This window comes from Lissotriton vulgaris, chromosome 2_1 (genome assembly GCF_964263255.1).
Source record: "Lissotriton vulgaris chromosome 2_1, aLisVul1.2, whole genome shotgun sequence".
NCBI lineage: Eukaryota > Metazoa > Chordata > Amphibia > Caudata > Salamandridae > Lissotriton > Lissotriton vulgaris.
This window is the reverse complement of record NC_141687.1, coordinates 1,568,298,364-1,568,313,630: the sequence shown is the minus strand read 5'-3', so window position 1 is coordinate 1,568,313,630 and position 15,267 is coordinate 1,568,298,364. Positions and strand designations below refer to the sequence as shown.

Genomic DNA, 15,267 nt, shown 5'->3' with positions numbered 1-15,267 from the left:
TATGTGACGGCAAGAGCACAGCCCCACGCAGCCCCGTGTTCAGAAATTTAGTTTATGAACCTGTGAATCGGTTCCCTCACAGAAATTTTGGAGAGTACCATAAGTAAGCGATACCTTCTACAGACACAATAATTACAAAGGTAATAAACACCCAATTAGGGTAAGGATTGAATAATAGGGACAAACACCCTGATGAAATCCAATGCCACCCTTGTGGGGACTTAATAGTGGCAGAAACATGTTGGTAATTGCAGTGGAGCTATAGGGATCGTCGCTTTCCCTTTATGCCCTGTTACATATATTTTAATCCATCCAGGGGTCTATAGACAGAATAAAAATATTGATGATGGCCCTTAGGTTGTTTTAACTATTTAGTACTGCACATTTTGGTCCTGCCAGAGAAGGGAAGAGACCTCCCTTCTTTCTCTTCCTTTTTTGTTGTGTCACGTTGTTTTACACGTTGTATGTGCACCATCACATCTTTTTCTTTTCTTTCTCTACCCTCATCCCCATTCTTCGTCAAAAAAGATTGCGCTCCATCTAGTGTGTTGGTCTGCACCTAGATGTATGATGCGGCCCAATGATGAAACATGACACTGCAAAGTGTGTGAGGGCAGTATTATACATGTGTTGTCTTCCCTTGTTTTTGCTCCAGGTATAAGGATATATTTGATCTTTTGTTTTTTCTGGATCAATATAGGATCCATGGCCTCAGTCTGTTTGGTATTATACAGATGAGAGGATATTGTATAGTGCTTCTCTGTTGTGTGAGTTCATATTGACAGTAAGGGAGCCAGAGAAATCTCAGTCCTTTGTCTCTCCTGTTGTGTTTTTCACATTCCCAGATTTTCCAACACTGGTAAACCTGGGAATGAGTCAAAAAGGCTACAACCCCCTAGATGAGGCGTAATGAGGAGAAATGTCTCCTTGTTGCTTCTTCTTTCTATGAGAGCTGCATACAACAGCACTCTTAAAAGATGAAAATGCCTCGGGGAGTTCTTTCTTTGCAGGAAGGTGTTCCTTCCTGCACAGAAACATTCCTTCTTACAATGCAGGCACCCTTGAACCATGGTGCAGGAGTGCCTGTATGGGCGATAGGCAGCACATTGTGTGCAAGCAGAGGGAAAAGACAGAAATGCACTGTATAATTTTAGATACAGTGCATTCCTGACCTTTCCCTATCATGCAGTACAGTGCAGCACTATGTTGGTTTAAAAAATATACCCCTAATTCACATGTGAATCAGCTACTTAACTACCTTGGCAATGAATGCTGCACCTGAAGTTTCCATTTAAAAAGAATCTATGTTCTTCGTTCATCATTTCAAATTTACAGCAATGAAATATAAACATAGATGTAAACCAAGAATCTCCAACGAGTAGCTTGTGAGCTACTGGTAGCTCTCGAACTACCTTTAAGTAGCCCAGCATAATTAATTAGAAACTTTTTCTTGGTTGAATTAATATATGTATCCCACATTTGAAAAGTGTGTATTTGAGACAAAAAAGTGTGCATTTTCATAACTCATAACCTGATGTTTAGAGAAAGATATTTGGGTTTCCAAAATATATTTAGTATATTTAAAGCTGATATTTGAGATGGTGACCTTTTAGATTACTGTTAGCCCATTTAAATAGAGAACTCTCACGCACTTTGACTCTCTCCAGATGAAATACACAAAAACTGATGGGAGGATGCATGCAATAAGTCTAACCACTGGAAATAGCTTGTGGTAGCAATCCAACCCCCCATCATTCTTTTGCTCACCATGCAACCTTAGTTCATATGCAATTTAGTCTTGACCCTGTTCCTTATGATAGCAGTCCAGCCCAAACTGCCAAGTTAGGAACTCACTGAACTTGGTTCCAGTGACACTGCTCACATTGTCACTGGAACTCAGCTGTACCTTGCTTTTTAGCCAAATTAGGGTGAAACCGGTCCTGGGTTGCTTGTGTTCTGGTTAAGGGAGGACCTGACCTGACAGTTTGGGCTGGACTGCCCCCAGGAGGAGCAGGGTCAAGACTTATTTGCACATGGCTGAGTCCAAACTTAGGTGGAATGGTGATTGTTTGGGATGCTACCCGAGTGATTGGCAGTGGTTTGACAAATTCCTGCCATCACCTATTGTGTGTTTCCTGTACCACCCAAATTGGTATGGGTATGCCCAGACGTTGGTCTCATGCTCACTGTGTCATTGAAACTAAGCTGTACCCAGCTGGTGAGCTTATAACTTGGACATAACCAGTCCTGGGTTGCTTGTGTTCAAGTTCAGGGAGGACCATGCCTGGCAGTTCAGGCTGGATTGTTCCCGTGAGAAGCAAGGTCGAAACTGATTTGTATATGGCTTTATCCAAACTGAGGTGGAATAGCGAGCAAAAGAAAGTTTGGTTAGGATGCTACCTTGAGTTATTGGCAATGGTTAGACAAAGCAATCAATCAGTAGATTTGTAGAGCACTTATTGTCACCAATGAGGGTAATCAGATGCCAGCAGGGCCCCGTTGATTAGCTGGTACATTTGGAACTCTGAGAGAGATGGGGAGATCGGTAGATGAAAGTATATCTCATTCCATGTCTTTGATGCTAAATAGGAGAAGGAGGGATGTCTACCTCCGCCACATTTTTGTTGTTGTTTGTTTTTGCAGATCTATATAGGGCAAACTTGACTCAGAGGTATTGGAGCGCTTTACATGAGCACCGGTTACTTTACACAATGACACATTCATTTTTTTGGGAGACACGGGGAGATTAAGTGATTTGCCCAGAGTCACAGGATGTGGAAACGAACCCGGAGGCTCGGACCTTGGTTTCCCAGCTCCAATGTCGGCAGTCTAACCGTCAGACCAAATTTTCTCCCCTTGAGGGTTAGATTCAGAGATGCAGAGCAGAGGTGTCTGGTGGGCTACGCCATCGTAATCAGGCCCATAGTGAAGTTTGTATCTTAGATGTAGAAGCAGACAAATGGTAACAGGCAGCACACAATCAATAATATGACATGATAAATTATATGAAATGTATGTCTCAATTCTCCTAAACTCATGGCAGGATGTGTTTACTGCGTTCTTGGTTATAGTTAGGTTTTTCAAGATTAAATTTGTAGACCTGAAGGAACCAATTAAGTAAAAGTAGGTGTTGCTCAAATTGAATTTGCACAACAGAAAATGTGTCCTAAAATTAACTTCTTTTTAACATCAACATGTTAGTGCCCTGTTAAATCTTACTTTGAAAACTGTAACATTGAACTACCATATTCCACTATAAAAATATTATGAAGGATAGGCAAAAATTTAGAAAATGCCATTTTAATTAGCCACATGAGGCTAAAACCTCAAAGTCTACTTAAATGCATTTAGGGCATGACTTCTGAATGTGAATTCAAAGCTCATTCACTGCATGTACTAATACACCAACATGCATAAAATGATATGGGAGTAATTCCTATCCCAGACAGAAGAGCGGGAATACCAGGAAGAGAATTCCTTGCAAAATAGTAAAATACCCACAGACTGGGAGTTGGTAGACATTTGCATTTTGATAACACATTTCCAGCCTGAGTTCTATTTAAGATTTTCTCCACTCAAGGGTAAAAACAAGCTTGTATCTAGAGTGGAAACGGATATAGAACAAACTGGAGGTGCACAGTAAAGGGTTTCTTCATGTAAAAACTATATTCTATGGGGAGAAAATGAAAAGGTTAACATTTGCAAATGTGTTTTCCTTAAGTGTGTACACATGTGTAAATGTAAATGTACACCAGTCGCTTTTATGTACCTACAAAATGCTTACAAATATGCGTACTCCTGGAAAGTTGTTACTGCCACAGCTTTCCAGGAGAAACACCACAAAGGTATGTGAATATCAGCAATGTTTCTGTTAAGCTACGATTCTAGATTTGAATTTACATCTCGGACCTAATAAATAACATAGCCTTTGTGGTATGTAATACAATAAAAAAGGTCACACACTGACCCCAGCCATTTATCATAATCCCCATCTTTTTAATAAGTCTACTGCATAGATAGATGCATGCCACAACAAATTGCTGACTTGATAAAGGTTACGTCAATTATTAGTTCATTCCTGTTCTGTTCATAACACACTTCTGATTTCATAGAACCTCTTTGCTTTATTGGGGGTTGTGGCTTTGGCACGAGGCGGAATGGCTTCCTCTTGATGGAGCTCCGGTAGACAGATTCTCAATCCGGCAACTATCATCCTGTAAGCCGCAGATGCACCTCAAGGACGAATGGGACTGTAGCGCAGACTGAAGTGCTGCAGCAGGCAAGTTTCTGTCCCGCACACCAATGTATATCTGCCCTAAGGAGCCGAGCTGGTGTCCCGCGCGCCCGGGAAGAAAATGGCGCCTACCTGATGTCTGTCGTCTGAGAGGCCTACTGCGGCTGATACCTGCTGACGTCGGACCCCTACAATATCGAGTTCGGAGCGGAGAGCGGGCAGGGGGCGGAAAGCGACAAGCGGTGCCGACTCCAGGCATCGGAAGTTCGCACTGTGCCCGGCGCTGCTGCAGCATAGATTGGAGGCGGGGCAGATTGGAGGGCCTGTGGATGATGCTGTAGGGGGAAGCGGGCGCTGGGCATGGTGCATGGATCCGAGTGACACGGGTGCCGGTGCACTGGGATGGCATTTACCTCAAGAACTGGGAGGCTTTGGTGTGCAATACTGCCACATGGGCCTGGATGACGGGAAATTATAGCGCTGTGAGGCGCCAGCACGGCTGAGGACCACGGAGAGGAGCTGGCTGGTGTGAGGCGGACGGGCACGCTAAGGAGCGAGGTGCTGCTTGTGACAGAGAGCTGACATAGTGAGTGGCGTGAGGGCACGTTCTGGGCCTGGTGTTGGCTGGGTGGTGCGGCCCCAGCTGGACACCCCAAGGTTTACTTGTGGTGGTGCCTGGTAGGGAGTTGAGCTGCGTGGTCCTGCTAGATGTGGGAGTGTGACACTTCTGTTGTTGGCACGGGAGGGCGCAGACCAGACACTTAGTGGTGGAGGGGTGCTGTCTGGGGCACTCTTGATCACCACCTGGCTTGCTCTCTTGGGCTAGGGGGCACGGGGCGCCACAGGAGGCTCCTGCACTGCTGGGGTGAAGGTAGCAGCGTTGCTTGGTGTGTGCAGCGAGCGTCTGGCAAGCAGTAAGTCTCCGTTGGCTCATCCACTGTGCCTGGACAGGAGTGGTGCATAGGAGGAGTGCGTGGCTGTGCACGGGGCGACTGCAGGGCTCTGTGGCGGTAGCTGCTGGCTGATTTGAGACTGAGGCGGAGACCCGGGGAGACGCGCCTCGGGCGGGGGAGCTACTCCGGTGCGAGGCATGGTGGTTGACCGCTTGGGGTTAACGTCGATGGAGGTCCTCCCTGCGTTCTGTCGACTGTGGAGGTGCTGAGTTGGTGTGCCGCATGTGGTTTCTGTGGCGGGAGACTACGTTGAGGCTGGGTGTGCATACCGTGGTGAGTCTGAACACTATACGATCCGTTGTTGCCGTCCTCACATTTATGGGAAAATCTCAACTTAAGCAAACCAAGCTGCAATTTGAAAATAAGTGCAGCACACGTGCCAGCGAGGTAGTGGCAGATCAGACCAGATCGCAGGGTGCTTTGGGGATGGCGGAGGATATGGAGGACTACACCAAGACCATCTTGCTGGAGTTGCAGGCTAGTATGAAATTGATTGACAGTAAAATTGATGCACTGGCGGCCTGTTTGGATGTCGTAAGGAAGAAGGTGACCAAACACGAGCACAGGTTGGATGTGCTGAAGAACAGATTATCGGACACGCAGGATTCCCAAGCTTAATCCCGGACCCAAATATTGCAAATGGAGAAGGTATTAGATGTTATTGGTGCGAAGAATGAGGATTTAGAGGCGTGCTCTAGGCGCAACAACCTCCGCATTCTAGGCCTGCCGGATTCCACCGCTATTTCCAGGATGGAGACATTCATAGACAGGATGCTGTGTGATCTGTTTGGCTCAGGGCTGTCCCCAGTAATGATAGTGAAAAAGACACACCGCACGTTGGGTCCCAGACCTAAGCTGGATGAGCAGCCTCGCCCGATATTTGCGTGTCTTCTGAACTATGCTGACAGAGACGCTGTTCTGCAGAAGGCTAGGGCTAAGGCTCCTGTTACTTATAAAGGCGACATGTTGTCCTTTTTCCCAGTCTACACCCCACTGGTGCAGGCAGCTAGGAGGGAGTTTGTACCAGTGAAGAAGTTGCTTCAGACTGCATCTGTACCCTATGCCATGCTCTACTCAGCTAAGCTGAAAATATCGTATGAGGGACAGGCGCATTTCTTTACAGACTCAAAATCGGCCCTGAATTTCCTGAAACCCATTTGCAAATCAAGCCAGTGGCGAGTCGGAACGGAGGGTGCAGCTGAGCAGTCGGGATTGGAGGAGACAGACTGACTCCGGAAATAAAGCCCTAACCTGATCGATAAGTTGGGGTTTGCTTGTTTAAATGCTGGTAGTCTTTATATTTAAATGTTGAATCTGAGGATCTTTGCTGTGCAGGTGGCGGGCGGCGCTAGAGTTCCTAAACATGTGTTAACAGTGTTATATGGTTACAGTCACTTATTTTTGATAAAAGTGTCCAGCGCCGGTCACATTTTCTGTTTCCGTGCATGGGCGGGTCATATAGTCCTAATCTGGAAGTCACACTTCGGTGTGTGTATTCGCTGCCGACCCTCTCCCTCTAGTGGGTATTCCCCAAATGTTGAGCTATAGGATTGATGGGGTGATGTTTGGGTGGGGGTGGGCCATGGTCTCGACCTAATTGGGAGGTTGAAGTGGGTGGAAGGGGGAGTGTGGGTACGGGGGGTCTGTGTTGTATATATTTATTTCCTCTCTTGTAAGCGTTTAAATTAGTTGGAATAAGAAATGTGCATTATACTGACTTATTTGGATGTACGGTGATTGGCGCCCCCCATGGACGCCTCTGTTGATGCTGCGTTTGCTAGGCGTCGTTCAGTGGTGTGATGGGTGACAGATTCCGATTGTTGACATGGAATGAAAGAGGCGTCAACTCACCTAAGAAAGTTAGGCAAGTGCTAGCCTACCTGCATCGCCATGCGATACACATAGCCCTGTTGCAGGAAACGCATTTGGCAAAACATACAGAGCATTGGGCGGAGATGGGCGGACTGCAGGCTGGCAGCTTCCTTCTCATCGTATGCCAGAGGGATGCTGATTTTGGTAAAAAGCAGTGTAGCATTTCAGCCAATTTAAATGTATGTGGATGATGAGGGCAGATATGCGGTGGTGCAGGGTAGGTTGGGGGGCTCATTAGTTACTATTGTCAATGTTTATGGACCCCTGACGGATGACCCAGTCTGCCTTTCTCGAATGTATGGTGTTTTGAGAGCCTGGCCGGAAGCCACTCTACTGTGGGGTGGGGATTTGAATACCTACTTGAACCCTGACCTGGATAAGTCTAACCCACTGTCTCATCGAACGCCCAAAGAGGCTAGATGTGTATTATGTGCCGTGAAGGAATTGGGGTTGCGAGATGTGTGGAAAGTAAGGAATCCCGTGGCAAAGGAAGGGACACATGCAACACCATCACACAACAGCTGGTCGCGGTTAGATTACTGGATAGTGGGAGGGGAGGCTATGGACTGGGTGAGAAAAAAAACGAAAAAAAAAACTCTTTGCTTTATTAGCTAATTTTACTTTATTTGAAAGGAGTTTCATATATGTTTGAGAAATCTGCACAAATGGAAAGTGCTGGTGAATTGAACTCCTTTTACCCAAATTGTTCTACAGAGATGGTAAATAATTGCATACAAGCATTACTTTTCCAAATGTGCCCATAAAAAACGTAATTGCTCTGAATACCAAGTACCCTACGATTTCGGCAATTTTAACACTAGATAAGTGCTGTCCATTTTCCGAAAAAGAAATTATTTTTATCAATGTTTAAAAATGAACACGATATTGCTTTAAAATGTAAATATTAATAATATGTGCTCCTCTTTCTGTTATGATTCTGTTTACAGAAAATCCCTACCAAAAAATTAGCATACTCGTGGTCAAGGAGTAAACTTTTCATTATTGGTTTTCGGAGTACAGCACTGGAGCAGTATGTGGAGAGGGAAAATGAGAAATTTGAATAACCAGTAAAAACAAATTCAAGTTGTATAACATTTAAAAAAGATTTTTGAAAATCTCATTTAAATTGGGAACGTTTTTAATGTACCTGAGTGGAATGCAAAAATGCCTGTATCATTTACCCAATGTATTTCTTTATATACTTCATGCACCTTTAATTTCTCAAGTGAATCTTGAATTTTCAATGTTATTCATAAATGAGAGCACTCAGTAGTTGCCTCACATAAAACCAGCCTGTCCTATAAAGCTTTACAACCGAAAAGACGGTGGATGTTACACTACAGTGCATGAAAGAGCTATACCTGTGAGAGATCGTCTTCTACTTCTTGTTGATCCACAGTCTGAAGAACACGAAGTAAATTTCGTCCAAGGGGTAAATGTGCAGTCGTCTTTGCAGGTGATGAAACAGTCTTGTACAAGGGTAGGCATGGAGCCAGCCCACTGAAGGCATTCAGTAGCGTCTACTGAAAGGTTATCGTCTGACAAGCATGTAATATCTGGAAAAAGAAGACATCATATTTTCACTCAGGTGGCAGGTGTATGCATTATTTATATTTCATCATGAATTATTTTTGCTTATTTTCAAAAAATCAATAAAGTATTCAGTGTGCACAGTCTGCTCGAGTCCTAGGTGTGATGTTATGCTAAAGAGAACCTGTTGGAGGTAACAAATCAAAAACCTCACTGCTGCTGTCAAATGGACATTGACATTGAAACAATTTTGCTTTTCTGAGGTGATGAGTCAAGTCACAGCGTAAGAAATGTATTTTTCGATCATTCTGTATTTTGTGTGAATCGTGTGCTGGTGCTGTTGTGAGTACACATTAGCAACATAACAGCAACATCAAGATCATATCATCACATAAAACATCATTTATCATAGACTCATTCCGCAACTATCAGAGTAGTAAAGCCACGCGTCTCAGATGATCCATGTCCAGAAGCATTACTTACTTTGGGATTAATCTAAGCTTATTATAGTTTTCTTTGATTCTCAAAAGTATTGGATTTTTTGGTCGAATCAAAGGTAATTCTCAGATGTTATTTTTTAAAATTTCGGTGGATACTCCATGGCAATCTCACCTCAAACTAACCTCTTTCCTTACCTTAGTGAAGTAGTGTGGCTCACTGGTTAGAGGCGGCAGACCCGAGAGCAGAGGGCGGCCCGGGACCAGGGTTCGATTCCCGGCGCGGCAGGTGCCCACTCTGATCAGTGTTCACACTCGGCAACTCTGGGCATTAGCTTCACTAACGGCCCCACCAGACCGCCGGGGATGCCTGGTCTCACCCTGGAGATACCCATTAAGGGACCATCTCTCAGGGAAGCCAGGAAGGGTTTTGCAGCGGTCGAAGCGCCTTGGGACCCTCCGGGTAAGTAGTGCGCTATATAAATGCCTATACATTTACATTTACATTTACCTTTCTCATCTTCCTCACGGGTATTCTACCACTGGCATCCACCACTATATTATAAGACACGATTTCCCTCGCCTTAATCGATCACCTACCTCTAATTTCAAATCCATTTTTCTTCGGTGATCTTTTGTTCTCTATCTCTTCCCAATGCCTTAACTTTGAACATGAGTTTACCCTAAAGTGTAACGATTTTTGTTAAGTCGATACTTGGTTGACCCTTAACCTCTTCGGCTCATTAAAAATATATGCCACTGCCTTATAGGCCAGATTTCTGGGCAGATAAAAATTCTGAACTGAAGCCATGTAACAGTGGTCCACAGAAATATTTATTGTTTGATCTATAAGTGTGAGGCCACTACTCACTAATAATAGTGGGGTTATGAAGAAAGAGCAGCTGATGTTTATTTTACAGCTGTGATGCAATTCTTGCATGAAGGATACCACCTATTAAAAGCAATACATATGTTCGCAGTTGAGATTGCATGGGACGTCTGGAAGCCAGACATAAGACTTTTGATTTTTGTATTTTTTTACGTTGGAGATTTTAAGTGCACACATATCCGCATAGCCATTAAATGCATATAGACTAACCTGATACATCTGGGAAAGAGATAATACAAATAGAAGTATTTTGTCAAACATGTTTCAACGTTTTCCCAAAGGAAAAAAGTTCTGACATTTCTCTCCAGTGCTATGCGACTGTGGACCAAATTATTTTACTTTGAACAGGAAAGAGCCTCCCAAACTAAAAGCAGCAGTAGATGAAGGTATGCAGAGACTGTCACAGAAATAGTGAGGTACTGCTATGTGGATGGATTTCATCACAATGAAAGACAACTTGGATTATCACCTGTTCATAAATTGAAGCAGGAAATATAATTTAGGAGGTTTCATGTATTCCTGGTAGTGAGTTCTGGATAATTTCAAGTTTTGTAAGAGATAGTAACTCCTTAAAATGGCTCTGCAATTCTATAATTTCCTGTAAGCAACTGTTTAGGAGGTAGCTCTCTAGTCTGGCTCAGGGAAAGCATTTTATATTTTTTTATGACATATCACTATGTAGTTATAAAATTACATTAGCTAATTGATATGAAACATTTTTAAGAGAATGGAAATATGTTCCACAATGTGTAATTGCTTTAGCCACACTGGGAGCCTATAGTCCGGTGATGAATCTTTGTGTCTGTTATGACACAGCATGTTGTTTTTGTTATCAGTCCAGGGGTCCTTGGATGGATGCAAGGGTCTAATAAAGAGGTTTGAGTTGATCAGAACTTTCTACAGATGATCCAATGTAGAGCCTGGCTTTGTTCTCCTAAACATGTATCAAACAGACAAAGAGTGATGGTATAAAAGATTGCAATCAATCTAACCACTGTCAATTGCTAGGGGTAGCATTCCAACCTATTGTTATTTTGCCCAATATGCCACCTCAGGTTTGGGCCAGTGAATGCAAACCAATGCAAACCAATCTTCACCCTACTCCAAATGAACAGTCAAGTCTGAACTGCAGGGCCTGATCCTTTCTCAACCAGAGCACAGGCAACCCTCATAAATATGGAAGTCAAGTCCAGAAATCGAACACATGCCACTCAAATGTCCAATGCCAATGTGTATTAGAATTAGTACCAGGGTGAAGATTTGGATTATTCTGCTATTACTGTGCGAAGTTGTAAAGATTTCTCTCAATGACTACAACAAAAGATCAAAGGTCAGAAATTTCTCTGCGAGTTTGGCTTTTGTGTGACAATCTGGATTTCTCACAATACTTTTGTTTAGGAGTGGAATGTATTTATGTTTCCCTCCAGAGTGTTGAGTCACTAAGAAGAACACGTTATTCAGGGTTTGCAAGTTTATTGAATACATATGCAAGTGACTGGAGGAGTACAGTAGTGTAGTATTAATGGGGAAAAACTCCAGTTCTAGTATCTGCTCATTTTGGTGAGAGGAAAACTGCATTTGAGTGTAGGTGTAAGCCAACAATCAGGTATTAGATGAAATATTGCATAACCTTAGAGTCAGCAGAAAATATAAGACGAGGTGCATAATTCTTTAGGAACAACACAAGCATATAGTGATAGTTCTTTAAAAACAGATTGAAGATGTTGTAGAAGTCCATGTTGAATTCTACTGTCAAAGTCTGCAGAACCAGCAGTGAAAAAGATAGATTGGTCATCCACAACCATTGCAGTCTGAATACTGATCTGGTTGGCAGAAGTGAGCCTGCAGGTACTGATTTCTGTTTTACAGTAAATTAGTCTTTGTAACTCGAAGGTTGACACAAGGCATCAATTTTCCACTGCGAAAGTGAGGCCAGCCATTAGATGGATATGGGTAAGGAATTTCAGCTAAACTGTGCGTTTCTTCATAGTTGTTTAAGTACAAGCTTCCTTCTTCTTATTTAGAATTAGATTTGAACCCAAGGTAGTAATACTAAGAGTCTTACAGAAGAATGTTAAATGCTATCATTAATATATGGTTTTGTAAGATTAAGATCTGTAGCTTTATGCTATTCAGGCATTAGCAATTTATTTGTGTTTGCAGCCCAAAACGACTAATATAATGTCTTCTTCTAATCCTCTGTGACACTGCTTTATTCATGCTTCTGCATGTGTTTTTTTAAAAAAACGATTTATAACTTAAATGCCTATCCTACTACTGGCTAATTTAAAGGCACATTATAAGAATTGTAGGCTGAGTCTGCCTTGCTCGTCTTCGTATTCTTCTCTTTCGGATCACTGCACATGTCAGTAACAATAAGTAACTCTCTGACCTGTCTTTCTAACTGAAATGGAAGTTGGCCAATATTAAACAAATTTCATGAGAAAAAGTCAGAAAGGGCTAGTATCCATTTTTAATTTGGGGCGGGGTTAGACACATAAATATCCACTGGAAGTACAAACTTTTTGAAGGTTAGTCAAAAAGTTATTTTTGCCTTTTACACATGAGAATCATATTTTACAGGGAAAAATCTAATGTTGCTAGTTGCAGGCGGCTAGGTATAACTTAGCTAAAGCTTGTTTTGTGTCTAGGTTATAGGACTGTGCCACAATCTAACTACCTTCTGTGAGAATGCCACCTCTTACAACCGAGATGTTATTAAGAGTTAATAAAAAACAAACAAAACTAGGCTGCAATTGTCATTTTGCCAAATTGAGAGCATATTTTTTACTTTTCACTGTTATGTTATTCACTGTGACATCAATTGTTTCTTCTAATTTGTCAAGGCCTGCAGGGGAGGTAACAGCTATTTTTTCAAAATGCACAATCAAGATCAAATAGACAATTTCCATTGAGCAACACTATTTTGAATGCTGAATCTCCAGGGCAAATCCCTTACGTATAGTTAGCATCTGCCAAGCCTTCCACCCATGAGTAGTCAGTAAAAGCAAATGAGAGAAAATTAACAAGGCACAGTACCAAACTCAAACTATGTGTTCCAGCACTTAACTGTTACACTCAAAGCTGACTAATTCAGCATTAAAGCAGTAAAAGGTCAGGTCATTACGGCTTTGTGAAATTAATAACGACAGATTAAACCCAGATCTGTTTACTGGAGGTGAATGTTTGTATTATTCAGCATTCCATCCATCATCTGTTCTTTTCCTTTTGTCGCTCCAAGTTGTACGGGTATGTCCAGACATGGTTCCAATGCTCACTGTGCCACTGCATTCAAGCTAGCCTGGTTAATGAGGGGTGATACCCCGAAACTGTCCAAGGATGCTCGTTTCTGGTCCAGGGAGGACTCAGCTTGGCAGTTTGGGCTGGACTGTTCTCATGAGGAGCAGGGTCAAGACTAATTTGCAAACTGGGCGGGCATGGTGGGCAAAAAAAACAATGGAATAAACCCAGATCTGTTGACTGAGGGTGAATGTTTGCATAGTTCAGCATTCTGTCCACCATCAGTTCTTTTTGCTTTTGTGAAATTGATGGCATTTAAACAGAAAAAATAAATAGTCAGGAGTGAAATCCAGAGTTTATGTAGGTGTAAGATGGGAAAAAAAGGAACTGTGCAGCAAAGCAATGGGACAAAAAATAAGCATTGGCAAAGCCAATATGCCTCACCTTTGTGACTTATTGGCTTTGCCAATGCTTTTAAGACATGCTTTATAGCACCTCCAATGCAGCGCAGCATGAAAATAAAAGAGAAAAATGTCTATGACACAACTGGTCACATTATTTTGTAGTCATGTACACCAAGCATGCATGGTTCCAGAGAGAGAGTGCTTTCTTTTTCTTTTTGCTTTGTCATCAAGTTGGATCAGTAAACAGTTGTCAGGGTAAGCAATACAAGTCAGGGTAAGCAACATGGGGATTGGAATCATGGAGGTGGGGTTAGGGACTCAGCAGGAGGGTGTAAGTGGGGAAGGAACAGGAGGGTGGGAGTGGGGAAAGAACAGGAGGGTAGGCAGAAGAACAGAGGGTCACAGGTGAGGGAAGCAATGTGTAGGGAACAGGGAGGGATGCACATAGAGAGATAGGAATGTGAAGCAGGGGTTTCAAATAGATGAAATGGTGAGGGTAAGGAAACAAGGAATACAGTTAAAATACACGTGAATTCTTCTGGAGTGCTTAAACAAACAGAAAAAACTAGCAATGGAAAGCGACTAGTGGAAGTACTTAAGTAATGCCTTCATGTTCCAGGGGATGGATAAGCATACAAAGTAATAAAGACCACACAAGATAACAAATCAGATACAAGAAATGAAGAGTGACATGAAGCTGACCAATGGTAAGCAATTGGTGTGCTCTAGGCTCACTGTAAGTTGACAGTTTATGTGCTGTTTTGAAAACATAGATCATGGAAAAAGTACTGCAGTATACAGTTTCAAATGGTCATCGAGCAAACTTGAATAGTTGTTAAGAAAAGCCTTATACCAGATACAAACTGCTATGAAGGCAATGCTCTTCCGCACTGATAACCAGTAGGAGTTCTAAAGATGGTTTATGTACATATTGGTATTTATACAGTGCAAACCTAACTGTAAAGCAATGAAGCACTCTAGATTAAGTGAGTGGCTGGGAGACGATCTACAGGTTGTACACATTTAGGCCGGCATGCACTGATATATTTTATACATCAGGAGATTAAGTGATTTGCCCAGATTCACACCATGTATAGTCTAGCAACAAGGCAAGGATTCAACATTGGTCCATAGGTTCCAAGGAAAGGAACCTGAGGCACTCGGTCACTTCTTCATTCATGTTAGACATGTTCTCACCTAGGAATATTTATTAACAAACACATGAGTATTCATATAAGGCTTCAAAACAAATATGCGATTGACAGAATTTTCAATATGAAAATCCAGGCTAAACTAGTAGTTAAGATAAAAACTAAATTAATGTAAATACCTTGTGTCTCTCAATGGACCCATTAATCATTCGATTCACTTAGGTTACCTAGGCATCTCTATTCAACCTAATGGAAAATGTTTACATCCCCATAGTACTACCCACATACCATTTTGCCACACAATTTAAACAAATCCCTGGAACAATCATTTGCCTTTTCATATGAAATGACGGCCATGGCACATGGCACATTGGCAGAGCACTGCCATTTTTGCTATATCTTGAAGTATCTCATCCAAGTATTTAGAATTGAGATCTAAGCAAGAGTCAAATTGCAAGCTTGTATGGGGATGGTAGTACATGCAGGATTTGGAAATGTAATGTTCTGTTATGCAGATTTGTAGGGTGCACGATCACCCATGAGGGTTTCCTGATGCT

At 42.5% G+C, this 15,267-nt stretch overlaps 1 protein-coding gene across 1 annotated transcript in view; it reads right to left on the bottom strand.

Annotated features, from left to right (window-relative positions):
- The window catches only part of THSD7B (thrombospondin type 1 domain containing 7B), a 1,756,834-nt gene that overhangs the window by 687,478 nt on the left and 1,054,089 nt on the right, over positions 1 to 15,267 (bottom strand). The window contains exon 12 of the mRNA XM_086957451.1: positions 8,421 to 8,615. Within this exon, the coding sequence (XP_086813577.1) occupies positions 8,421 to 8,615 (195 nt within the window). The remainder of the gene's footprint in view (positions 1 to 8,420; positions 8,616 to 15,267) is intronic.